General features: G+C 44.7%; 3 protein-coding genes across 11 annotated transcripts; 2 read left to right on the top strand and 1 right to left on the bottom strand.

Moving 5' to 3' along the window:
• Positions 1-1,266: 1,266 nt before the first annotated feature.
• Positions 1,267-5,678, top strand: ahsa1b (AHA1, activator of heat shock protein ATPase homolog 1b). The gene is made up of 9 exons (XM_037487234.2): positions 1,267-1,531; positions 2,555-2,745; positions 2,897-2,979; positions 3,104-3,221; positions 3,495-3,580; positions 3,706-3,834; positions 4,042-4,143; positions 4,325-4,376; positions 4,712-5,678. The coding sequence occupies exons 1-9, from the start codon at positions 1,452-1,454 to the stop codon at positions 4,882-4,884; spliced, it is 1,014 nt and encodes a 337-aa protein (XP_037343131.1). The 5' UTR covers positions 1,267-1,451; the 3' UTR covers positions 4,885-5,678.
• A 4-nt stretch (positions 5,679-5,682) lies between these two features.
• Positions 5,683-9,037, bottom strand: LOC119227995 (dr1-associated corepressor). 2 transcript variants are annotated; one of them, XM_062557345.1, is made up of 6 exons: positions 8,850-9,037; positions 8,035-8,107; positions 7,146-7,260; positions 6,915-7,031; positions 6,490-6,580; positions 5,683-6,226 (listed from the first exon to the last, which is right to left on the bottom strand). In XM_062557345.1, exons 1-6 carry the CDS (start codon positions 8,889-8,891, stop codon positions 6,200-6,202), a joined length of 465 nt encoding a protein of 154 aa, XP_062413329.1. In that variant the 5' UTR covers positions 8,892-9,037; the 3' UTR covers positions 5,683-6,199. The 2 variants fall into 2 exon arrangements, with proteins under 2 accessions (XP_062413329.1, XP_037343132.1); XM_037487235.2 differs by having other exon boundaries at positions 5,684-6,226; positions 7,146-7,239.
• A 1,443-nt stretch (positions 9,038-10,480) lies between these two features.
• larp1b (La ribonucleoprotein 1B) lies at positions 10,481-24,989 on the top strand. 8 transcript variants are annotated; one of them, XM_037486539.2, is made up of 20 exons: positions 10,482-10,644; positions 10,850-11,335; positions 13,291-13,352; positions 14,250-14,306; positions 14,785-14,992; positions 15,200-15,367; positions 15,850-15,954; positions 16,124-16,289; positions 17,352-17,496; positions 17,653-17,830; positions 18,083-18,249; positions 18,541-18,903; positions 20,193-20,307; positions 20,463-20,644; positions 21,208-21,314; positions 21,416-21,576; positions 21,665-21,809; positions 22,210-22,319; positions 22,894-23,021; positions 23,550-24,989. In XM_037486539.2, the coding sequence occupies exons 2-20, from the start codon at positions 10,942-10,944 to the stop codon at positions 23,799-23,801; spliced, it is 3,213 nt and encodes a 1,070-aa protein (XP_037342436.2). In that variant the 5' UTR covers positions 10,482-10,644; positions 10,850-10,941; the 3' UTR covers positions 23,802-24,989. The 8 variants fall into 8 exon arrangements, with proteins under 8 accessions (XP_062413219.1, XP_037342440.2, XP_037342439.2 ...); XM_062557235.1 differs by having other exon boundaries at positions 10,481-11,335; positions 20,196-20,307; positions 20,475-20,644; XM_037486543.2 differs by having other exon boundaries at positions 10,481-11,335; positions 20,475-20,644.
• Positions 24,990-25,007: the final 18 nt, after the last annotated feature.

The raw sequence follows: 25,007 nt of genomic DNA, 5'->3' as shown, positions 1-25,007 counted from the left end.
CTGCCACAAAAAGTCCAAATGTCGACCGTGACAAAGGTCTATTGATGGCAGCAATGAAAGTAAGTCGATACGATCCTTCAACTACATTCCCACGTTGGAAAATCCTGTGGAAAAGTTGCAGTAATATGTTTTCTCAGTACCCAGGGATACGTAAGGCAGTAAAAGAAGCCCAGGCTGTCTGAAACTGGAGAGTACGTAACGGTCCCTTCATTTGCCTGCTTACCGTCTAATATGTAAACGTTGTGGAGTGTGTTTACTGTGAGCCATGTAAATGCTCCATTCATTATTTAATTTGACAATCATCAATACCAGAGGACGGTGAATAGCACTCAGTAAATTCATCATATTAAGTACATAAGAATTAACTGCCCAGAATAAAAAAAAACCAATATATATATGATAGGATTTCTTTGAATCTACTGTGAATTGCATTCCATACAAAGCAGGAAAAAGCATAATTATAGAGTGCAGATTTAAATGAACAAAAAAGGTGTAGTTATGAAAACATCAATTAATCAATACTGCAAATTTTACATCAATTAGATACAAAGTCTATTTTGTCCTTCAGCAGTAATGTAACAAAGTACATATACTCAACTATTTTTTAGATACTTACTTGAGTATTTCAATTTTGTAATGCAATTTTGTTTTACAAATTATACTTCTACCCTGCTAAAATTTGGAAGATAGTTCAAACTCAGCTATACAGCTATTTGTTAAGACTAAAAAAAACTCCCAGCTTGATATTAGTAATGCAAAATAAAATCAGCAAATATATTTAAGACGTTACACAGTTTTATTGTGTATTGATTCATAATTATAAAACAAAGCTACAGAAAATTAAGCAGTTAAAATTTCCCTTGTATTTATTTGAAAGATTAATGTATCAATAATTACGATTCAAACACATAACATAATATGTATATTACATAACATAATATATACATAAAAAACATGTTGTTGAATCCTAATTATTGATACATGAATATAAACTTATGTAAACATATAACCCATAACTCCAAAATGGGCTCATAAAATGTAGTATTTAAAGTATATTTTGATCCAAATACTTAAGTAGCGTTTTCAGTACAGGACTTTAAAATAATTTACTTATTATATCTGACTACTTCCTCCACCCTTCTCTGTTTCAAAACATTTTCCTTATTTCAACAGATCGAACTCAATAAAGCGGAACTATTGTTTCGCAAGAAACCAAAAGGAGTGTGGGACATCTTTTTTTTTTCTTTCTTCTTTTTCCCCCCATCTCGCCCGGCGTGACGTACTTCCGTTTCCAGCAACTTCTGCACCCGGACGACAAACGCAGGAGCACCGCGCCAGAAAGCCAGCAGCAGCTAGAGGCTTCTAGAAACAACGTGCACCGGGAAGAGTCGCCGGCAAACCGACCTGCTCGCCGCACACAACATCACAGACCTCAACACGACGGGCTGACCATGGCTAAATGGGGCGAAGGAGACCCTCGTTGGATCGTGGAGGAGAGAGCCGACGCGACTAATGTCAACAACTGGCACTGGTGAGATTTGATGAAAGGACACTGGCTGCTAGCTAGCCTGCCAATGCTAACACCACACACACACACAGATCATATTTATGTCAAGATAGCTGCTGTTATTTTTATTATATATTATTTCTCTAAGTGGATTAACTGAAGTTATAAAAGTATTCCCAAACAGCTTCGAGTGTGATATGTAGAATATTTAATTAAACAAAGGTTTGTAACATTCGAGGGATTTAAGTCGGGCTAACGTTACCGTCTTCTAGTTAGCATCGCTTGCTAGCTACTGTAGCTTCTATTTATGCCTCTACTGTAAAGAGGCTGTTAGCCGTCCATAGTGGACACACGTGTTTCGTTGTAAAACAACGTATTCATACTGGTTTACGGTTAGCCATATGTACCGAGTGACTTAACTTTTTTTATTTTAAATTTGTTGACGCTAAACGATACTTTACAATTGCTGACAGATCTCGGTGATCAGACAGTTGTTTCTATCACATAGAAGCGTTGAATTGTCCGTAAGCATCGGGATCACTGCATATATCCGGTGTACCGAATAGCCACTGAACTGAATGTTCCCCAGGATTTCACCATGGCAACCTAATTCATCTCCACGGTAACACGAAACGGTTCAGAAACTCTTCCCTGGTCTGATCTAACGATGCAAACTGTCTCTAGGTTGTATTGTGTCAAATAATATTTGTTATATTTATTAAGAGTGGTCTTCATTTGAAGTAAATGCTGCTGAGGGAATTTACTGTTGGTATCAATTAGAATCTAAAAAACCGCTTCTGAGATAATGCCCTCCTTAGTTTCTTTAGACAATAGACTCATTTCAATGGTGGACCCACAATATATATACACGCACAATCATCCTGTTAGTTTCAATTACCATCATTACACAAACATTAGCTGATGCGTTTATTCAAAGCGACTTACAATAAGGGCATTTCAACCATAGAGATACAAACTAAAAAGAACAAGAATGTGCAAATTATTTTTTTTGCGGTTTTACCATATTTCAACGTGCTCGTTTCGCAGGACTGAACGAGACGCCACGTCCTGGTCGTCAGACAAATTAAAATCCCTGCTCCTGGGCCTGAGAGTGGAGAACGACGACGGGAGCTGTGAGGTGACGGAGGTCAGCAAGGTGGAGGGAGAAGCCTCCATCAACAACCGCAAAGGGAAACTCATTTTCTTCTACGAATGGAACCTGAAGGCCACCTGGATCGGTATGGGGTGCCTGTCTGTGTTGTTCTGGAGGGAAATTTAGTTAAATTGATATGAATGAAAGTGGTCATACGTTTGCTGACTTTTTGTGGGGGGGGGGTGAATAAATGCGCTGAATCTCTGCTCATGTCTGTACGGTCTTTGTTCTCCCAGGAGAGTCAAAAGCAGGAGTCAAGTATACCGGAACCATCGAGGTTCCCAACCTTTCTGACGAGAACGACATGGAGGACCTCGATGTAAGTTTCACCAGAGATCTTGTGCTTGGTCTTTCTCTCGCTGCGTGGGTGGTGTAGTAGTAGTAGTAGTAGTAGTAGCGGCAGCGTGCTGACGGCCGACGCGGTCATTCTTATTTACTTGCAGATTTCTGTATCGTTGAACAAAGACGAACCGGAAACTCCTCTGACCAACCTGATGAAGAAGAGCGGAGCGGAGAAAATCCGCGAAGCTCTGGGAAGCTACGTCGGGTTCTTAAAAACAGGTGACTGTGTGTGTCTTATACACATGTATGTGGAAAATGTAGTAATAGCTAGATAAAACCATTTCTCTAAGAAGCTGAATAATTATCTCTTTAATGATTTGACTCATCATTTTTTAATATGGCCTTTAAACAATTTTTTTGTTAAACCTCTAAGAGGTTAACATTTAAGTTATACAGTAGTGTCCCCCCCCCCCTTTAAACTAAATATTGACTAATAGTCAGTAAAGATGAGGATAAGATGGTGTTTCTGAGCTGGGCCTTTTCTCCCTGCAGAGTTCACACAGGGAATGATCCTGCCGACAGCCAACGGAGTGACAAAGTCCACGTCGCAGTCCAAAGCCACGGTGGACAATACTCGGGTATGCTTCACACCTTCAGACAGGCCTCTGGGCCCCTAAATTATTCACGGTAACCGAACTGTGAAGTCGTCGTCGTCCTCGCGGGTCTCGCCTCACCAGACTCTTGCTCTTGTTGTGTGCAACAGATTTCCTCCTCCGGCAGCACAGCTGCTCCCGTCAACACTGGCGTCAAGATCCCCACCTGCAAATTCAGCATGAAGGAGAAGTTCCTCACCTCCCCGTCTGATCTCTACCGGGTCTTCCTCAACCAGGAGGTGAGCGCCGCCCCGTCATGACTCCTACGAGGCTACGGGTGACGGGTGTGATGTCACTGACACGGGATCCAGCTTAATTAATAAGCGTCATAGCGGTTTAATACCAGACCACAGTAGTATTTTACATCTGAAAGAATCAGCCTACAAATACAAATCTTAAATGCAGAGGTCTGGTTTCATGTTTGTTTGTCTGTGGTTGATCTGCAGATGACTTCGGCCTTCACACACGCCGCAGCGGTGGTGGACGGAGAGAAAGGCGGAAAGTTCCGTCTGCTAGATGGAAATGTTTTTGGTGAATTCACAGAACTGGTGAGTCTATTCATCATTATTTAATTGCTGTGAAAGCTCTTTTTTTTTTTTACTCAATTGTAGCTTATTCACAAATTTCTATATGCATTTTAAACAATTTTTCAAAGCCATTTCAGTCAGCCAGCCAAACGGCAACATGGAATATGTCTGTCATACGTGTGTTGTATCTTCTCTCCACCAGATACCTGATGAGAAAATAGTTATGAAGTGGAGGTATAACAACTGGCCCTCCGGTATGTCATTTCATTTACGTCTTTATATGTTGTTTTTAAAACCTCTGACTCACCGCCCCAAAAATATCATATATAGACTATATATATATATATATATATATATATATATATATATAGACTTACATTTGTTATTTTTAGAACACATGATCAACATGTAGGTTCATCAGGTTTTCACGTATGAATATTTTGATCAACACATAAGTGCAGAAACAATTAAATTGTATCTGCTGCATGTTCTACTATTCAGGAACAACCAAACAAACTTTTTGGAGGTGTGTTTACTTACTCAATGACGGTGACAGTGAACTGATATCGGAAGTGTTGCTGCTCCACAGAGCACTACGCCACCATCACCATGTCGCTGTGGGACCGCAGCAGCGAGACGGAGCTGAAGGTGGAGTGTCGCGGCGTCCCGGAGAACGAGGAGGAGCGGACGAGAGAGGGCTGGAAGAGATACTACTTTGAAGCCATCAAACAGACTTTCGGCTTCGGGGCGCGACTCTACTGAAGCAGCTCCTGCTGAAGCTTCCACAGTAGAAGCATCTCCTAAATAAAAAATAAAAATAAAAAAAAGCTCCTATAGTAAAAGCTTCTACCGAAGAAGCTCCTACTGAAGGAGAATCTGCTACTGAAGAAGCTCCTCCTACTTCAGAAGAAGCTCCCACTGTAGTCGGTTTTTTCTCCTCGTTTTTGGGTGTTTTTAAAATCCTCGGGTCTTTTTGGTGTTGGACGTCACGTCGTGAAACTCAAAGAGACGATGAGGAGATTCCACCACGGAGCCAAGTGTAAATGTTTTAATTTTTTGACGTATTTAAATCTAGACACCCTGCCCCCCCCCCCCTTCAGTATTCGGTCAGTTGTTCAAAAGGAGCGTGAATGGAGCCCGCCTTTGGGAATCTGGATTCCATAAAGCAAAGCAGAATCTCTTGAACCCCTAATTGGCCTCCACTTCTATAAATATGTAATTATTCAAGAGTTAAAATTAAATGTTTGGGTTTTCTTTTACTGGGGAAAAAAAAATCTATATAAATGTTTTTTTTTCTACTTATACTCTTTTCAAGTGTAACTGTAGTGAAGATGCATGTTTTCATTTCGAGGGCCACCGGGTCTGAACTTCACTGGTGAAGTCGTCGCTTTGTCACCAGATCGGCTGAACTGTCGCTAAGCAGCTAACTAGCGTGGCAACGGTTTGCTATATTAGGCTTTATCCTGTTCATTTTCAGAAAAAATGGTTTTCAGAATGAGACAAGTCTATTTATTCATTATTTCACCTCACGATGTAAAAAGATTAGTTTCTTGGAATAAACCAGTCACTGTAAGCTCTTGGGTTGTTTTTTTTTTATTCATGTGACCTTTCTACTTCCCATTAAATCACAGATTTCTAAATCATTTATAGTTTTATTACATCTGTGCAGTTTTGCCGCCTTTAAAAAGTTAATTTACAAGTGCTTTGATGATAAAACGTTCTAACTCATATTCCACAAAACAAATGTAGTTTTAAATGCTGCTGCATGAAATAAATGATAAGAGAATGTTAGTCAACTCATTAACAAAGCTCTAAGATAACTTCAAAGGCCAAAATAATTTAAACTGCATGAGGTCAATAAGTTAATTCTTAGGTGTAAACTTACAGTGAAATGTCTATCAACTAAATCTGATAGAAACAAAAAGAACAGGCTTCAAAAATAAATATTTTCATAAAATAAATCAAAGCAGCCAGAAGTCTTAAATGTTTCCCCTCCCACCAGATGACAAAAAAAAACATGTATTCTAATAAGTAATGAAGATAATCATTGAAACAGTGATGAAAGGAAGTCCGTTTCTCACAAGCAGATGAAGAGCTCCGACTCCTGGAAGAAACAAACATACATAATTCTTTACGACTGACTGCGTGCGAAGGAATGAACGCTTTAACGAGAGAAGCTGTAATGCACAATACGGCCTCGCGGAGGTGCTGTTGTAACCGGAAGCTTTTTAAAAAAAAAATATTCCTTCAGCACAACCACACAAGCTGCTGCCGAAGTGCCTCTGAGCAACAACCTTGCACCCTGCTGCGCGGATTCTCGCACTGTGTGTTGAGAGGAGACGAATGTCGCGACGGGTTCATACGTACGTCGGAGTCTGTGTCCCGCGAGTCGAGGCCGCGCCGCGGCGCCATTTCTACCGCCTCGGTCTTTTTAACGGAGATTTCATGGCGTTTGGTCCTGAGGGAAACGTCACGAGAAGAGCAAACACAACTCTAATTAATTAATTAAATTAGTAAATGAATGGAAAATCTCTTGGTTTAATGCAAAAACATTTCCGTGGAGATTTATGGTTTTTTGACGTGTTTTGTATTTATAATTTATTTTACGGATATAGGTAGAATCTAAAATTAAAAACATAACAGCCCGATATAGATTTACTCAATATTTCACCAGGACACTTGAACTTGTTTAACTTAAAATGAACATTTACTCTCGCGACATTTCATTGTAACTTCAAAGCGTCAAACGGTGCGAGGAAGCCGCTCTGCTGCGCGTCATCGCCTCTGTTTACCTGAACATCGGCCACATGCTCATCCCCGCGTCCTCCTGCCGGCCCGCCGGGGACGGAGCTCGCTCCACCAGCTCCGTGAGGAAGTGGAAGAGCTTCTCGGACTCCACGCACTGCTTTCTGCGAGGGAAATACAACGCGGACGCATTCATGGTCTTCCCTTAGAATGAACGTGGATTGGCTGCAGCAGCCATACTAAAGAGAGGTTCATAATAGTGAGATGATTTAACTCACATGTGAGTGACCGACACGGCGGCGCCGCGCTTCGACCGAGTGATCGCGAAGATTCCAGTGAGCAGAGACGTCAGGAACATCTCCACAGCTCGAGCTGCTCGATGCAGGTTCAGGACTTCAACGCGTCGCATGTGTCTCTCCCCCCCCTCCCTGAAGGTGGTGCTTCCCTCCGGGATCTCAGCACCGAACAGACGGTGTTGCTTGCAGGGGTTTTCTTTGTTGTTAGTTGAATTATTTACTGTTGCAGCACTTTTTAAAAAATTAATAAGGCCTGATTTTAGAATTCAATGCGCTTGAGTTTCAGTGAAGAGTTTTGTCCTCTGAAGATGGTTTCAATAAAGTTTCAGAGGTGATACTGTGATTTTGAGAAGAGGCTGGTGCACTTTATCTTTTTCTAATTTTATGTTTATTTCTTCTTACTTACTAACCCATATCTTTAGCGTACTAACCCATAGCATATATTTTATTATACTTTTATTTTATTTTTTATCTTATTGCTGCACTTCCGTCATGCACTAAGTCAATTTGTATGTCTAACATATAATGGCAATAAACGTTTCCTGATCCTGATTAAATACTTTGAGTTGTATTATATATATTCATATACATTGTATTATATTTAGGTATTCTAAGGGTTCAACATAATATTTTTTCATAATTTAAACACTAAAAAAAGAATTAGATCAAGGCCAACTCCCAGCATGCTTCATAATAACCTCTAGAGAGCTGATCACATCTGCAGCAATAATGTTAAAACACACACACACACACACACACACACACACACACACACACACACACACACACACACACACACACACACACACACACACACACACACACACACACACACACACACACAGAGAGAGAGTGCAGCGGGTAAGGATACAGATGATCACAGGAACCGCCGTGGCGATCCTCCCCACCTCGGGATCCTTCTGCATGATCTTTCTGATGCGACTCTGGGAGCAAAAAAACAAAACAGAGATGACACCATTCTCAGACACGTCCCATAACTTTAAGTTTAACCGTTGCATTCAAAGGCTGCTCGTAAACTAGCGTCCCAAATATATTTAAAAAAAACAACAATTCTAATTGATTAGAATTATAACATAGATGTTGGTTGAACTTTTGATGGCCATTTCACTAAATGGTAGATTTGTCATTAATTCATTAATAAATGTACCCCTATCTACGTTTACATATAATACATTAATTTAGAAGAATCAACAGACAAAATGAGAAGAGAAAAAACATCAGTTTGTTACAATTGTACGTTACTGCTCTTCATACCGATCCAGGAGTTTATCATAATTTCTTATTGTTTTACTTTTACCTTCTTATTCGTGTGTGGAATTTCATTTGTTTTTAACTGCTTCAATTTGCCATTTTGTTTTACCCAAACAAAACCAAATCTAAATATGTCTAACCTATAGAGCATTTTGCCATTTTAATAGTGCCAATTGAATCTTGGGAATTAACCTTAATGGCGACTAATCCTCTCGGTGGTGAATATATCCCGAGTTTAACCCGGGTATGTTGAAAAACCACGGATGACAGACGAAGTGTTAACAACCATCACCCAGATGTACGACGGTCCCTGAACGCAGCGGTCCGTGCTAGGTGAACGCAGCTAACCGTTAGCTCGAGTCATTTCCTGACTTTTGACCCGCGAAAACACACTCAAATAAAGTTTACACTCACCGGAGGGAAGCGTACGTTATATTTCCTCTTGTGTCCGGACATTTTACTCGCTTCAATTCGCTCACATCTTTCATGTTTTTACTGCGAACCGCCGCTGAATCCATTTGTTTACCTTCAGCAGGAACTGACCTGAAGAACTGAAGAAGAAACACACACACCTGAGGTCAACTCGCTCGTGACCCCGCTCGTGACCCCGCTCGTGACGTCATGACCCCCGCAGTTTACCTTCCTGGCTCATGATAAATCATCATTTATAGAGGCCCGTGGTCGCCTCAGTCATACAAAAATAAAGATCCCAAGTCATCATTTCTCAGTATTTAGGATAGCACACAGAATAATAGTATTACTTAAATAACTACTTCACGTTTAAAATTGTCCTGTTGAACTTTTAACGTTTGCCTCAAACTATTATCATTAATAATTAAAGAAAAAGAAAGCTCTGTGAAAAAAACTAGTAAGTAAACTTCTAAAAATTCTCTTTTGACAAATAACAAACAAATAAGTTAATAATTCTCAATTCAAATGTGCATGGTTTAATCTTAAATATTAACACAAAGTAGTGTTTAAAACTATCCACATGTTTGAAGAGTAAAAGATGATTATTAAAAAAGGAGTATCGCTAGTTTACGACTGCTCTGGTTCCACTGATGACTACAAAGGTTAAAGATATCAATGTTCCTGGAAGGTTATTCAAACACCAATAAAACTTCTCCCTAACACGACAAATCTTGGTTTTATTCCAACATTTGTGTTTAAACAAGATGTTAAAATGTGTGCACCAATACACTGTTGACAGTAAAATAACTACTTTATGGTGATACCTTTTTATTAATGAATTAATTGATAACATGTTTTGTTATCTAAATAACTTAAAGGCCTGATGGATATGTTTCGTTCCAGTTTATGCAGGATGTACTTTAGAAAGTAGAGATAGAATATAGAATGCTTACAGTACAGTATAAAGTAAACACCTCTTCCCTGCTGACAAACTAAATACTTGAATCACGCAGCTTCTCTCCACCAGCAGATAACGGGTGGAGTTGATATTTGTAGTTGATACTTAGGATAAAATATCTGAGTACCTATAACTCTTCCATTACTTCTTCATGAGTATTTTTTCATGTGTTACTTTCGTTGCTTATACTTCTGTATTAGTTATATTTTGAGTGCATGAGTTTCACTTGCAACTGAGTGTTTTTAAACTGTAGTACTGCAACTTTCACTAAAGTAGAAACCCAGGTACCTATTTTCTCCACCACCGCTTACAAGGTACTCTGCTTTATAAATACTTCTACTTTTGATAGTATATCTTGTTGCTGTACATCTGCACTTTACTATGAGTAGTACTGCAACTTTTAATAAAGTAGAAACCCAGGTACCTATTTTCTCCACTACCACTTACAAGGTACTCTGCTTTATAAATACTTCTACTTTTGATAGTACCTCTTGTTGCTGTACATCTGCACTTTACCATGAGTAATAGTGCCACACTGTGGTATTGATACTTAAAGTAAAAAAGGAATACCTAAACATCATCCAATGCAGCTTTGTGCTCGCATTGAAGCATGTGCGCTGCAGTACCGCCGCGTGGCCGCTGGGGGCGGCAGAGACTGTTTACAGGCACGCGAGCAGCTGGCTACACGATCCCGTAGCTGGTAGCGTGGAGTAAGACCAGAGACAGACAGCGAGGTGGTCCCTGCGGTAGTTTGGTTTTTTATCGGAAAGTGACAGAAAAGTCGCGGGAGAACCAGCTGTGCGTGCGACGTGTACACGGTGACCGACTGCGGACCCTGAGGTAACTACTTGTCGACGTGAAGCGATCGATCCGGCCGGATAACAACAACGTTTTATCTTGTGCATGGTCGCTAGCTAGCTGGCTAACAGTTAGCTTCCGAAGCTACGTGGCTAGCTGGGCTAGCGAGGTCCAGCCCAAAAGTTGTTTACCCCGAGTTTGTGGCTTTGGTCTCTTCCCCCCCCCCTCGAAACCCCCCCACCCCCAGAGCTATTCGCGACTTTTTCTCCGTGGATAATAGAGCCAGGACTAAGTATTCACACTGGATTTAACACCGCTCGCTGTTAGGAAACTAGCAGGATGTCCACTGAGGTCGAGCGGAGTCAGCTCGGCTCGGGTTTGACAGCGGAGGAGCAGCCGAAGAACCAAAACAAGTCTGACGGGCCTCGCGATCCCGAAGAGAAGCCACAGAGGGGCTCCGACAGGCAGGACGACCACCACCACCGCGGCTCCGAGGAGTCGAAGAGCCCGGCGGACACGCACAAGAACCGCAAGGAGAACGACAAGGAGAACGACCAGAGCGGCAACGCCGCCGACGCGTCCCCGGCCGCGGAGGTGGTGAAGCGGCAAGTGGTCGAGGCTCCTCCGCCGAAAGTCAACCCGTGGACGAAGAGGACGACGGGCAGGGTGCCGGGGGGCACCACCACCACCACCACCACCATCAGCAGCAGCAGCCCCGGGCCGCAGGAGAAAGGTGAGCGGTCGGGCTTTTAAAAAACGTAATGACTATAAACCGATGAAGGAGCTGCGGTGCGAGCATGCTGGGTAGCTTTTTTGTGGTTGCAGCGCCTCTGCGCTTGAAACCACTTTTTAATCCGCTGTCACTCCTCACTTTAGTGCTCATTTCTTTTCTTTTTGTTGTTGTTAAGGAGGGGGGGGGGAGAACGTGCTTTTAACTTGAATGTCAGGCGTGTGTTGTACGTGCACCATCCCCCCACCTGCACCACCACGTGTTGCCCGCTGCTACTTCGTTCTACCTGAAACTTCTCCCAGCAGCCTGGCTCTCACTCCGTAATCCCCCCCCCCCCGGTGACCCACAGCGGGAGGGGGAGGGGGGAAGCGAGAACAGACCCGGGGGCCCGGATTCGGCCCCACGTCGGTGCTGACTCTGCGAATAGAACACACGATAATACGCTAAGCTAGCTGTGCTGTGGAGACACGTTGTGCGTGTCCAATGGCCGGTCCTCCTGCAGGTCCTCCCACCGGCCCGCTGCGCTCCCGTGTCACCGCGGTGTCGCGCACGGGTCCGGCCGGCCAACCAGTGGTTGTGTTTTTTTTTACAGGGTTTTTAATCACTACAAAAGAAACATTAAAATATACAAGCATGACGATGCTACGTCATCAGGGGTTTGTTACATCTGTCGTTGACGCCAAATGAGTGATGAATGAGTCCTAAAATAATTTTTCATTACTGCTTTTTCAAATTTTTCATTTTTACCTCATGGATTATTTTTTTAGGTACAAATATCACAAAAAAGAGAACCATTTTTTTAAAAGTCCCACGTGACGTCATCGGGTGTCTTGTTCGTGGCGACAGTTTAATATAAGAAAAATGCGTTTAAAGCTGGAACCTAAAAGAAGGTTGTACTCCCATTTAAGACGTTTTTTTTTGCTTTCCACAGCGAGCCGAGCGTCGTAGAAAACGTTTAAACACAACAGATTAATAGAAAATTCTCTTTTGAATAAAAGGTTTTGACAGTGTTTTTAGTGTTTTTAATTTGACAAATAACGAAATGAACTTCTCGCCATAGTGATGTCATCTGCGCAGAACATTAATTTGTAACAAACTCTTCTTCTTTCTTGGAGTTCTTGGAGTTTTAAGGCTGTGACTGTTTTTCGGGCGTGGAGGTTGTAATGGCAGACCGTGTTGCATTGTGGGAGATGTAAGATCCAGTGTCTTTTTTTTTGGATGTCTTTGCCACCTTTGCCCGCATTTACCATTTCTAAGTCTCTTACGGGGAACTAAATGGAAGTGAATCATGAAGTCAATGCACCCCGATAATGTTTTAAATAAGCTTTTTGTATTTTAGATGAAAAATGAAAGGATATAAACTTTAATCTGTAAAAAAAATAAAAGTGGCAGAACTTGTGCAAAATAAGTAATACAATTATATATTTTTTTAAACCCCATTAATTGACGAGACGTCAGGTTCCTAAATGGAATCGGGCTCTTTGCTGAGTCGGGACATTCGGGGCCGAGCGAGCGGCTGAGTGTCCGAGCACCGAGAGGCTATATTCGACTCTGACGAGAGCGCCGGCATCGATTTACAACCGGCTTTGAGGGAGGATGTCGGCTCGCACACCCATTCATGTGGGATCTCTCTCCCCCCACCGCCCCCCCCCCAACAGGCGACTCTTATCACCCCCAACCATCCCCTGCAGAGCGATAGGCACTGCCAGCCTGCAGCCGGCCACTCCCAGCATGCAGCGGGCTGCGGAGCCGCATACCCCCCGACTAGTTCAGTCGCTTCACCTCACCCCCGCTCTCCCTCCCTCCCCCGCCTCCCCCACCCTGTGCTGACAGTAAACTTCCAACGATGTCCCAGCTGCAGTGTGGAACAGCTTGTTCGCTGAGGGGGGGGGTGTTAAAGAAAAAAAAAACTGTCTTCTCAAGTGTGATGATGTCACTTTTTACTTCTGTTTCTGCAGATCAACAAAACACCCTGAAAGTTGTTCGTGCCAGCAAACCCAGAACGAGAAAATCCAGCAAGGTGAGAAGGAAACCTTTTTTTTGTTTCTGCATATTTATCTATTGTTCTTCTTTGCATCCTTATGGTTGAAATGCACTTGTTGTAAGTCGCTTTGCATAAAAGCGTCAGCTAAATGACATGTGACGTAATATTTAAGCCCAAAGCAACTACTAACTAATAGCACCACGTGTTGCCATTTTGTTCTGTTGTTTAATGTCTTGTCTTTTTTTTCAATTGATGGTTTTTATTTAATCTTTCAGTCCAAACTAATTACAAGTCATGTGTGACGTTTTCCTTCCTCGCCTGTGAATAAACAGACGTGTTCGCTGGTGTTTCTCCTTCAGGCACAAACACGCCAGATGTGAAATGGACGTCTGTTGGTTGGCTGTTTGCTTTCTAGATTTTCCCACCGCGGTTGTTTTTATGAGTGTGCGGTACATTTAAGATGCTGCTGGTTGTGACATTCTGCATTGTTTGTTGTAAACATCCGCAGAATATACACATTGATGCAATCAGACATTCATATTGTTCTAATGTGAGAAAAAAAAACATCCGTAGTTTTTCTTCTCTGATTTGGGTGATTTGTCCCTTTTGTGATCGAATGGACTGCAGTCGCTCCGCATGCATCAGTGAGTGTTTTCTAAAAACAGTAGAACACCTTGAACTTCAGTCGCTCCACCTGTGTGACCTTCATCTCGTATCAGGTTGTCCAAATGTACCACAGTCACAGAGCGGCTTTATCGCAGCTCTGACCTCCTCCTTCGTCCAGGTGGTTTCTATGGGAGTGGGAGGGTGGTGGTGGGGGGGCACGCTTACTCCCCCTGAAGCCCTCCCCCCCCCCTCCGAATGATTGTTCGGCCTGTAGATGATCATTACTGGTTGTTAATGTCTGTTTTTATTCTCTCAATGTTTTTACAGTCAGGAGACTTCAGTGACATCACAAACTGGCCCACACCCGGGGAGCTCGCCAAAGAGGTGTGTGTGTGTGTGTGTGTGTGTGTGTGTGTGTGTGTGTGTGTGTGTGTGAACCTTCAAAGTTTCTGGTTTCACATTTTTTAAGAACTAACAGACGAAAGCTAATCAGTGTAAAAGGTTTTAATTGATTTTGTTGGGCATGTTTAGGAGGTCCTGAACAATAATTAATTTAGACTAAAACATGCAAAGTGACTTCTTTGTCGTGAAATCGAGATAAAACGGTTAAACTTTTAGAACAATGTCATGTGACGAGGAATAACCAATCGCACCTTTGTCACACCAACCAGATGAGTTTGATCTTTAAGATTTGAGGAATTGAGAAAAGCCAAAAGAAGCTTTAACTCAACGTTCAAAACCTTCTCGGAAACAAACCCTTTTTTTTTGATGGAGATTCACATTTAGAATCTAAAAGAAGAGACAGAACAGACGTGAGAGAATAAGCATCACACCCCCCCCCCCCCTCCCCCCGTCTGCCCAGCAGCAGCAAAACGTGCTCAACAACACGGGGAAGAAGCCGCCCGCCGCGCGCCGGGACAAGGAGCCGAGCGGCCATGACGGCGAAGAGAGCAAAGAGAACCAGGAGGCTCTGCCCGGCACGCCGGGGGAGTCGCCCAAAGACGGCGGGGAGTCCAAGGCGGGACAGCAGGACGCCAAGAGCGCCGGCCTGAAGAAGAGGGGGGGCGAAGGTGAGGACAGTCTCTCTCTCTCTCTCTCTTGTTGTTATTATGTAGCGTAGAGGAAGGCGTCCGGACGCCACCGATCACGCTTCTGCTCTGAGGAGAAACACCCACAAATCGCTTCTTCTTTTTTGGACCCAAACTCTTCCTGCTCCTCTTTTTTTTCTTTTTCTTCATTTTTCATTTAATTTTTTCCCGGTGTGCACTCATCGCTAGGTAACAAACGTAAGTGGGTTTCTCTGCCGATGGAGGAGGCGTCCCGGGACGACGGCGAGAAGGCGCCCTGCGGGGGTCCTCCAGGTGCGGCGTCCACCGGCGACTCGGCCGACCCCGCGTCGCCCAATCACGCGCTGCCTAGTAACAGGGCGCATGACGGCAGCAGGAGTAAGTGGTCCCAGTCGGTGGTTCGGTTCTGGGTGTTTGGTCTCATGCTGAGCTTTTCTACCAGCGATGCTTGAATTAAAAATGAAATAAATCAGATTTTATTCCTATATTTGAGGAAAAAACTAACGTTCTTCTATTATTCTTAATATCTCAGACGCTACGATGAGATCATGTATGATGTATAAATACCATTATCGTGTTTTCATGATTGTGAAGGTGATGATAAAATCATCTTTAGATTTCGACTTGATGGTTAAAGGAATATTACTGGATCCTCGTATCGGGGTTTCTGTGTAAAAATCTAAATGTTACAACCAACCGAACAGATGGCCCAAAATCTGAGAACTCGGACCGATTAAAGGTCGCTTTATGGGGCTTAACTTCTAGGAGACTTTAGTATTCATTTTTTTAACATTTTGGACTTCAGAGAATCGAGATGTGAGGCATGTGTTCCTTTTTCTTAACGTCGTCTTCGTCAGCAGGTTGGAGAAGAGAGCCGCGGGACTTTGGGGACGACGGCGCGGGCCTCCGCGGAGGTGCGCGGGGCCGCGGGAAAGGTCGCGGCCGCGGCAGAGGTCGCGGGCGAGGTAGTTCTTAAACGCCTCTGCGTTGTTCTGCGTCTACATTTTTTTTTGTTTTCTTCCTGCCATCTTGTTTCACAACACGAGAATTATCTTTGAAGTTCAGCTGTCTTTTTTCCCCTCCAGCAGAAGGTGCTGGTCCTTCATTCACAAAGCTTCTTCCCTGCTCCTCCAGGCCGCTACGAGAACTCTCAGGGCTTCCGGGACTTCCAGTCCGACGGCTCTGCTCAGGGCTCCTCGGAGTTTGGCTCCAACATGGTTTACTACTACGACGACGGCAGCAAGGTGCAGATGTACTCGGTGGACGAAAAGCTGCTGAAGGAATACATCAAACGGCAAATGTGAGTATTTCAAGCAGCAAGTGCAACGATATACTGTGATGCTGTTCAGTTTATAATGAAATGCCTTCATAGGTGCAGGTACAAAAGTTACTGTAACAAAACATTATGAAAAAGGAATATTGTGTTTAGTGCAAAAAAAATCCCCAGTTGCCTTTTATATAAATTATACTTTAATGTTTTTCTACACACTGTGTGTGTGTTAAAGCGCTCATCTGCTTTAATATTTCCCCTTTAATGTAACTAACTGCTGTTGTGCAGAGCAGGGGCGAGTGTCCGAATGACTGACCTGCAGCGAACGCACCACGGGTGGGTGAGGGGGGGGGTGTTCTGTTAGTGGGGCCCTGCAGGTGGCGCTGTGTCGCTGACTGACGCACTGGCCTCGTTTCAGACTACTAAATATAGCCTGGAGGGGGGTCAGGGGATGAATTATATGCAGGCTGGAGTGAGGGAGGAGGAGGAGGAGGAGGAGGACAGGAGGACATTCTTGTCTTCCTGTCTCTCCGCGTTATTCAGACGGCTCACTCCGTCAGCCCACCGCCTGCAGCCTGATCTGTGTGTGTGTGTGTGTGTGTGTGTGTGTGTGTGTGTGTGTGTGTGTGTGTGTGTGTGTCATTAAGTGGTGTAACTGGGAGAGACAGGGAGCTCTTTCAGTTTTACCAGCCAGAACATTTTACATTTATTGCTGCCCTTTTAGCAGAATTATGAAGCGACAGTTTTCCCAGAAATGAACATGTGATGAATTATTCAAATACACATGAAATGTGTCAGTAGCATAAAAGCACAACACTGTCACCTGGTTGGATAAGTGAATAATTCAAAATGTGCTTTTTAATGAGCATTAGAGTCCAACGTTAAGTGGCACATAGTATTTTGGTGCATCATAGTTCTGTTTCCCCTCCAGGGATCAATAAAGTCTTGGGTTTACTTCTTAGATGAAAGACGTTCGACGTGAGACCTTCACGTCCTTTTTTTAATGGCGTCTAAGAAACAATCCGTCTGCGTCAAAGTAACCTCAAACGCTCGTTAGCAGCTGAAAGGTCTCACAAGCGTCTCCTCCCCCAGAGAATACTACTTCAGCCTCCACAACCTGGAGAGAGACTTCTTCCTCAGGAGGAAGATGGACGTTCAGGGCTTCCTCCCCGTCTCCCTCATCGCCAGCTTCCACCGCGTCCAGGCCCTCACCATGGACGTCAGCCTCATCCTCGAGGTATGCGTCTCCCGTCTGTCTCCCCTCTGTCTCTCCGTCCCCTTTTGAAATGGCCTACCGGATATTCACCCTCTTTTTTTGGTTTCTTAATGTTTTAATTGTTCAGTTTTTACTGCGATAAATAAGTCTGTGACGCTGAGATTACATTTATTTAAGGCGCTGAAGAGCAGCAAGGAGGTGGAGGTGGTGGACAACAAGGTCCGCTGTAAAACCGACCCGGAGCGCTGGCCCATCCCCGCCCCGCTCGTGGTGGGATCCCCCCGGACCGACTTCTCCCAGCTCATCAACTGCCCCGAGTTCGTCCCCCGACAGAGTCTCAGCTCCTCCAACTCTGGTCAGTGTGAGAACCTCCTGCGTCTGCTTCTCCTCTTTCAAAGTCAAGGAGGAAGAACCCGTGCAATGTGTCTCTTCTTCCTCCGAGGCAAAGCGAGGCCTTTTAGAAACAGCGGATTCCTCCGCCGCTGAAAATAGTCCCCAAAATGCTGCCTTGTGTCCAGCAGTGAGGATCTGTTTTTAGGAGATTTGGTGAAAGAGCTTCATCACTTCCTGTTTGCCGTCTAAGCCCCGTGACGTGTCCCTTTTTCAGCTTCGTCTCCCGAGAAGAAGACCCCCCCCGAGTCCGACGAGCCCGAGGACTCCGCCGGTCCCAGCTCCTCCAGCCAGGAGTCGCCGCCGGCCAGGGACGCCCCCCCCCCGCCCGACGCCGAGGTCTGGATCCAGGTGGAGAAACGCCACCGACAGCCCGCCGCCAAGGTACCTCCGTCCCTTCCATCGTCCCCCGCCATCGTCCCCGGGCTCCCGTCTCCTTCCTCCTCGCGCTTTATTTCTGCTTCATCTTATCTTCACTTCTTCTCTCCTCACGTTCACCTTTTCCCTCCTTTCCTTTTTTTTATCTCCCTTCTGCTTTTTCATTTCTGTAGAATCCAGTTCCTGTCATGAGGTTTTTTTTTTTACTTGCAGAAACCGGACAAACATTCCCATTGCTAACTTTAAAAATGAGTCATTTTATACATGTTTTTTTGACATGTATATTTCGTCCTTTAGGAGCGCAGCGACGCTTCCACGCGAGGCCCCCAGCCGCCTCACCAGGCCCTCCCCGACCAGGAGGAGCTGGACTTCCTGTTCGACGAGGAGATGGAGCAGATGGCGCCGCGGAAGAACCGCTTCACCGACTGGTCGGACGACGACGACGACTCGGACTACGAGCTGGACGACCAGGACGTCAACAAGATCCTCATCGTCACGCAGACCCCGCCCTCTCTGCGCAAGCACCCCGGCGGCGACCGGACCGGCAACCACGAGTCGCGCGCCAAGCTGACCACCGACCTCGCCAAAGCCATCAACGACGGGCTGTTCTACTACGAGCAGGACCTGTGGAAGGGGGAGGAGACCGTGGAGGTCACCAAGGTGAGCAGAGACGTGCAGGGCGTGAACTTTGAGATGTTTGAGGAGGACGTTTATGTCACGTTTCTTTCTTCTGATGATCACGATGATGGAAATAATAAGAGACTACAGTATAAAAAGTAACAACATTAGGGGAAAAGAGTAAAAATAGAGAACTTAAAAAGAACTATTTTGAATACATCAGAATCATGAAGATCTTTAACGTTTCATTCAGTCATTTCCGTGTGGGATTAAATGATTTAGAGCTTGTTAGAACTACACAATTTAAATTGTTGCTGTTTTTTTGGAGACCAATTCTAAATCTCACTGGACATTTTCACTGACTTCATCATGACGTGTAATGTAATGTTTTAACAAAAAAAATATTATTCCTAAAATTCCACAGTTTATTCTTAAAACCTTATATTTATTTACATTTGTATATCCATTTTCATAATCTCTTCATAACTTTAAACTGATTTAGACTAAGTCACGGTCCTGATTCGGACATTTAATCACCTTTGACCCACCACGTGTTGCTGTGATGTCACAATGTTCAGACTTCAGAATATATAAGACAAAGTTCAGCACGAGTTGAATCAGTGTGATTTTTATTCTGCAGATTATTACAACACCACCAACACACACGTGATATTGTTTTACGTCTTATTGTAGGTTTTATGTTACTAACTACAGCCTGAAGAACATCGTTCATCAACTAAAACCCCAAACCGCTGAAAGGCTTCGAGGGAAATCATTTGTTTGTTTTTGGTTGTTGACGTTGCGTTCTTGTAGTTGTCAGCTCATTCTTCGGCTCAAAGGTTGTCAGTGATGTCGCCGCGTGTGGGAAATGTCACGCCTGAACACACACACACACACACACACACACACAATCGCATGAAGGTCAGCTGGGTTTTTATTTTCTAACGCTGACGTGTAAAGTTAAAACACATCTGCTGTGTGTCACACAAGCTTTTCATGGCGTTTAAGTCCATGCTGCCAGATACACATTTATACAAAAATGGGAAAAATAGTCCCAAGATAATGAGCCAAAATAAGCATAAAATCAGTAATAAAACCAAAGAAATAAACAATACCGGAAAAATATCTCTTTAAACTGTGCTAAAGAATATAATTATTTACAAGAACAAGTCACATTTTGAGGTGCATCTACAGCATTTCATTTAACTATGATTATTAATTAGAATTAAATTGTAATTGATTGGAAACTGGTGAATGTCTTTAACTGTTAAATTGCGTATGTGTATTACAATAAGTTGTTATATTTACCAGCATTTTAACTGTGACGCCAGCAGGAAGTGGAGAACTTTAAGAAGATAAACATCATCAGTCAAGACGAGTTTGAAACTCTGACCCCCAAAGTGTCTGTTGACCTGAAACAGGAAGCCACGCCTCCTCTCACGCCAGGTGGGTTTTTCTTTCACACCTTGGGCGCATTTCAGCACTTACTGAACCCGCTGATAACCACCTCTTTAAGGGAAGGGCGCATTCAATGTATTTTTAATTCTTGTCTTGAACCTGCATGCGCTGTGATGATGATGATGGTGGTGGTTATAATCCAGGTGTGCTCTCAGTGGACAGCGGAGCAGAGTTGGCTCGCTCGCTGCCCACAACGGTCCCGGAGTCGCCCGTCTCACAGACGCCTCGGACCCCCCGGACGCCGCGCACCCCGGGACGCCAGGACCCCAGCAAGACGCCGCGCTTCTACCCCGTCATGAAGGAGAGCGGCACCATCGACGGACAGGTGATCTGATCATCTTCAGGCCTCCGTCGGCCAACGAGAGCAGCGGAGAGAAGATGGTCTGTTCTTCACTGCCACTTTAGTCCACAGGGGGCGCTGGAACCAACACAAAATAAACGTCCTGCGCGGCTTTTAATTTAAGTCGTAGCTCCCACAAGTCTTTTAAATGACCTTTTGGTTTATTGATGACAGCAGATCGTAACGTGTCGCAAGGAGGCGTTCCTTCTCTCTAAAGGATCACAAGCAAAATAAACTCTATAAGCTACGTACTATAAAAGTTCTATAAGCTACGGCTCCATAGTGACGTCATAAAATAGACAAGCAACAATGGACAATATTATTCAAATGTTATGACTGGAACGGCTCCCTTTGGATCTTTACTGCTGTTTTCTGCTTTGCATTTCGGCGCCGCGACGCTTCTGCTTCCACCGGCGTCCTTTTACCATCGGGGCCTTTTTCAGAGAGCGCAAACTGACCTGCACGTGAAACGCCACGAGGCCAAAGGTCTCTCTCTCTCTGTAACATGAACCCGTTGTTCTCGTTTTTGTTGTTGCTTCCTGCCGCAGACGCCGAGGAAGAAGAAGACCCGCCACAGTTCAAACCCTCCCCAGGAGGCCCACATCGGCTGGGTGATGGACTCCAGAGAGCACCGCCCGCGCTCCTCGTCCATCAGGTGTCTTTTCAGTTCTTCCAGTTGGCTTCTAGATCTCCAACGTGGTGCCCTCTTCTCTTCCTAAACCCCCCCCCCTCTTCTCGCCTTCTCGCCCCAAACAGCAGCTCCAACGCCTCCCCCTCAGAAGGAGCTCCGCTCTCGGGGAGTTACGGCTGCACCCCCCACTCGCTGCCCAAATTCTGGCACCCCTCCCACGACCTGCTGAGGGACAACGGCTTCACCCAGCAGGGCTACCACAAGTACCTGCGGCGCTGCCTCAACGGTAAGCGGCGCGGCGGCGCTCGGCCGTTTCTCCCCACGGCCTCGTTTGACCACGTGTGTGTCCTGTGTCCCCCCCCCCCCCCCCCCAGAGAGGAAGCGGTCAGGCATCGGCCAGTCGCAGGAGATGAACACTCTGTTCAGGTTCTGGTCCTTCTTCCTGAGGGACAACTTCAACAGGAAGATGTACGAGGAGTTCAAACTGCGTGCGCTGGAAGACGCCAAAGAAAACTACAGGTGAGGCGCTGAGAGATAGAAGTGATGTTGCTGATGGTTTATTACGTTGTTCTGTTATCGAGTGTTCAAACATCCCCACAAAGAGAGAAAATGGAGACAATGGACAAAAAAAACCCCGTCGGTCTGGTTCCACCACGAGGAAACGCCCGGTTGTGGTCAAGATGATGATGATGATGATGATGTCGTGGTCACACCTGCTCACACAGCCGCCGCCTGTTTCACGCGTCTTCCCACAGCCTCCCCGACCGGTTTCTTTTCTCTAGAAACTCCTCGTGAACGTTTTTAGATTATTGCAGAAAATAAAGCATGTGGGATATTGGCGTGATGTCACGACCCCACGTCTCCGCCATCGTGAGGCGCCTCACTCAGACTGTTTACAGGTGTCTTGTGTGTCCCGCAGGTACGGCCTGGAATGTCTCTTCAGATACTACAGTTACGGTTTGGAGAAGAGATTCAGGTTGGATCTGTTCAAGGACTTTCAAGAGGAGACGCTCAAGGACTTTGAGAGAGGTAATGAGCACCAGAACGTAATCGAGTGGTCCTCAACTCCATCCGCCGCTTCCACCGCTTCCCCGGGGGTTTTCAGAATAAAAGAACCGGGCGTTGTTATGACACAGAAACACACTTTGGTTTATTTTATATTTTTAACACAGACAAGGTACACACACCCATATATGTATATATGCATGAGTGATAGACAGACACTTGTTTGTAATTCTATTTCAAGGCTGCAAGAGTAATTACTAACAATCGTACAGTGTGTTATAAAAAGTTCATTGTTGGAATAATAAATCCACACAAGCCTCTAAGCTCGAGAAAAAACAAACCAGGATTAAAGTCGATTTCTCCACCGAGCGACTCGCTGAAGCAGAACGGAGGATCGCTTATTTGAGCCACTTATTTCCAGCCGAGTTATTTCGGTGTTCAGTTTCCGATTCAAACCCGATCCGTCAGCGCGCGCTCTGCAGGTTCAACGCGTCGCCGCTTTTGTCTGAAGAAGGCGGCCGGTCAGCTGGACGCGACGTGCCTTTGGAATGTCAACGTTCACATGCAAGTCGTTTGTGCCGTTTTCTCCCTCCTGCAGGTCAGCTGTATGGACTTGAGAAGTTCTGGGCCTTCCTGAAATACTCGAAGATGAAGAAGCAGCCGATCGACCCGAAGCTGCAGGAACACCTCTCCCAGTTCAAGAACCTGGAGGACTTCAGGGTGGTGGTGAGTCTCCTTTTCTCACATGAACTTCCATTGAGTGTCACGTGTTTCAGTTGAAAATGCCCAGTCTTACCGAGGGAGGCGACTCCTCTGCTCCCATAGACGTCTACGAGGAAATGACTCTACTTCTGTGTAGTGACCAGCAGGGGGCGACTCCTCTGCTCCCATAGACGTCTATGAGGAAATGACTCTACTTCTGTGTAGTGACCAGCAGGGGGGCGACTCCTCTGCTCCCATAGACGTCTATGAGGAAATGACTCTACTTCTGTGTAGTGACCAGCAGGGGGCGACTCAGTAAACATTGTAAATGAGTTTATGGTCCCTTTAGTTTCAAGTCTTCAATACAGCATGATGTTCATTTAGTGAGGTTTAGTCAGGTGATGCGTCACTCTTCTTCATGAAAAATAATCAAAGATGGCAAAACCACTCAAAATGCAGCCTGGACCACGAACAAATGAAATCATTTCAGGGATGTTTTTTCATTTTTTTGATTGACCCCCGTCTCAAAATTAACCATCTATGTGTCGGCAGCCCCCCATGGGAGAGGAGGGCGGCAGGAGGAGACGTCACTCATCCTCGGCCGGGGATGAAGGCCGGCGTCGGCGACATCCTTCCAACACTACCTCAAAGCCCGCGCAGGCCCCCAAGCCCTCCGCCGCCAGCGGCGCCCAGGCCGCGCCCAAAGACCACGCCCAGAAAACCGCCGCCGCCGCCGTCGCCAGCAAGGGGAAGAAGGCCGAGACCGGCGCCGCAAAGAAGGAGAGTGTCGCGCCCAACAAATGAGGCTCCCTGGTGTCGGGTGTGGCTTTTGGAAAAGGGGACGCGTGGAGCGAGGCGGCCGCAGCGAACCGCCGCTCTGACATCAGCGGTTCGCTCCTTTCAGCAGTCAAAATCCGTTTGGGAACGAAGAGACGCTGAGCGCGGTCCACTTGGTCTGATTGTTTCTCTTTTTGTTTTCTATCTGTGCATTTCATTTGCAAAGCAAGCAAGCAAGCGTCGGCAGTGAGCCCAAATCTGTGCGCCAGCTCGTAAATGTTTACAAAAAAAAACAAAAAAAAATGCATTCTCTGCATTTTGCCTTTTTTTATTTTTTCTCTCAGATGCCAAAACTCTTCAACATCTTTTTTTTTTGTTGAGCACAATCTGTAAAGAGCTCTGGTTCTGTACGGATCCAGTTTGACAAGATAGGAGATGCCTTCAGGTTGTCTTGCGTGCCTTAATCCGATTCAGCAGTAGAGGGGGGGGGGACAAAAAGTCCAAATTTCATTATGTCTGTTTTGAACGCGTTTAAAACTGACACCACTTATAGGTTTTTATTTTTTTAATCTCTTCCCAAGACGTAAATACCTTTTACTTCTTTTTTTTATCATGACAATCAATCTGATGGCTGCAGTCATAAATTTGAAGGACTCGGAGGCTGCTGCTCATAAACGTGCAACGACATGCGATGTTGACGCTGACGGACATCGCGGCCAAAGTTACCACGTTGGGTTTCAATTAACAACTGCAGGAATGATGACAAATTTTAAGTGGGGAAAGTGGCTTTACTTTAACCTCCGTTTTTACGCCCGTGGGTGGTATAATTTATTGTTTTATTCTTGTTTTTGTTTTTACTTGATTTGAAATGTTTCTGCTGGAGTTGTGTGTTTGTGACGCTCACATCATAAAAACCACGGTATATTTTAGCTTACTTCATATTATGTTTGAGGCTTTGTGCTCTAGAGCGCTTAAATCATTAACTTTCCTTTACTTGATCAATGGACTTAAGAGGTTTTTAGAGTTTAAAGAAAAAAAAAATGTAAATACTATAAAAAATCATTTGCTATTCAATTATTCCTTTTGATTTTGAGAATTGATTTGTTTCATCGGTAGTGTGGTTTTGAGTGTGTATTTTAGGATAATGCAATGCATGTTAATGCCACAGTCTTGAATTGTAAAATGCAAAAAAATATAAAATAACAGTTGATTGTATGAAGGTGTGTTGGTGCG

Source organism: Pungitius pungitius, chromosome 14, assembly GCF_949316345.1.
Source record: "Pungitius pungitius chromosome 14, fPunPun2.1, whole genome shotgun sequence".
Classification (NCBI taxonomy): domain Eukaryota; kingdom Metazoa; phylum Chordata; class Actinopteri; order Perciformes; family Gasterosteidae; genus Pungitius; species Pungitius pungitius.
The sequence above is the reverse complement of the archived record's forward strand: the minus strand, read 5'-3'. Positions and strand labels throughout refer to the sequence as shown.

Coding starts and splice junctions, on each gene's coding strand:
- ahsa1b (XM_037487234.2), top strand. CDS start 1,452: ATGGCTAAATGGGGCGAAGGAGACCCTCGTTGGATCGTGGAGGAGAGA. Junction 2,980..3,103: donor ACGACATGGAGGACCTCGAT/GTAAGTTTCACC, acceptor ATTTACTTGCAG/ATTTCTGTATCGTTGAACAA. Junction 4,144..4,324: donor TTGGTGAATTCACAGAACTG/GTGAGTCTATTC, acceptor TCTCTCCACCAG/ATACCTGATGAGAAAATAGT.
- LOC119227995 (XM_062557345.1), bottom strand. CDS start 8,891: ATGTCCGGACACAAGAGGAAATATAACGTACGCTTCCCTCCG. Junction 7,261..8,034: donor GGCGGTTCCTGTGATCATCT/GTATCCTTACCC, acceptor GACGCGTTGAAG/TCCTGAACCTGCATCGAGCA. Junction 6,581..6,914: donor AGCATGTGGCCGATGTTCAG/GTAAACAGAGGC, acceptor CGTTTCCCTCAG/GACCAAACGCCATGAAATCT.
- larp1b (XM_037486539.2), top strand. CDS start 10,942: ATGTCCACTGAGGTCGAGCGGAGTCAGCTCGGCTCGGGTTTGACAGCG. Junction 13,353..14,249: donor GAACGAGAAAATCCAGCAAG/GTGAGAAGGAAA, acceptor ATGTTTTTACAG/TCAGGAGACTTCAGTGACAT. Junction 18,904..20,192: donor AGACCGTGGAGGTCACCAAG/GTGAGCAGAGAC, acceptor CTGTGACGCCAG/CAGGAAGTGGAGAACTTTAA.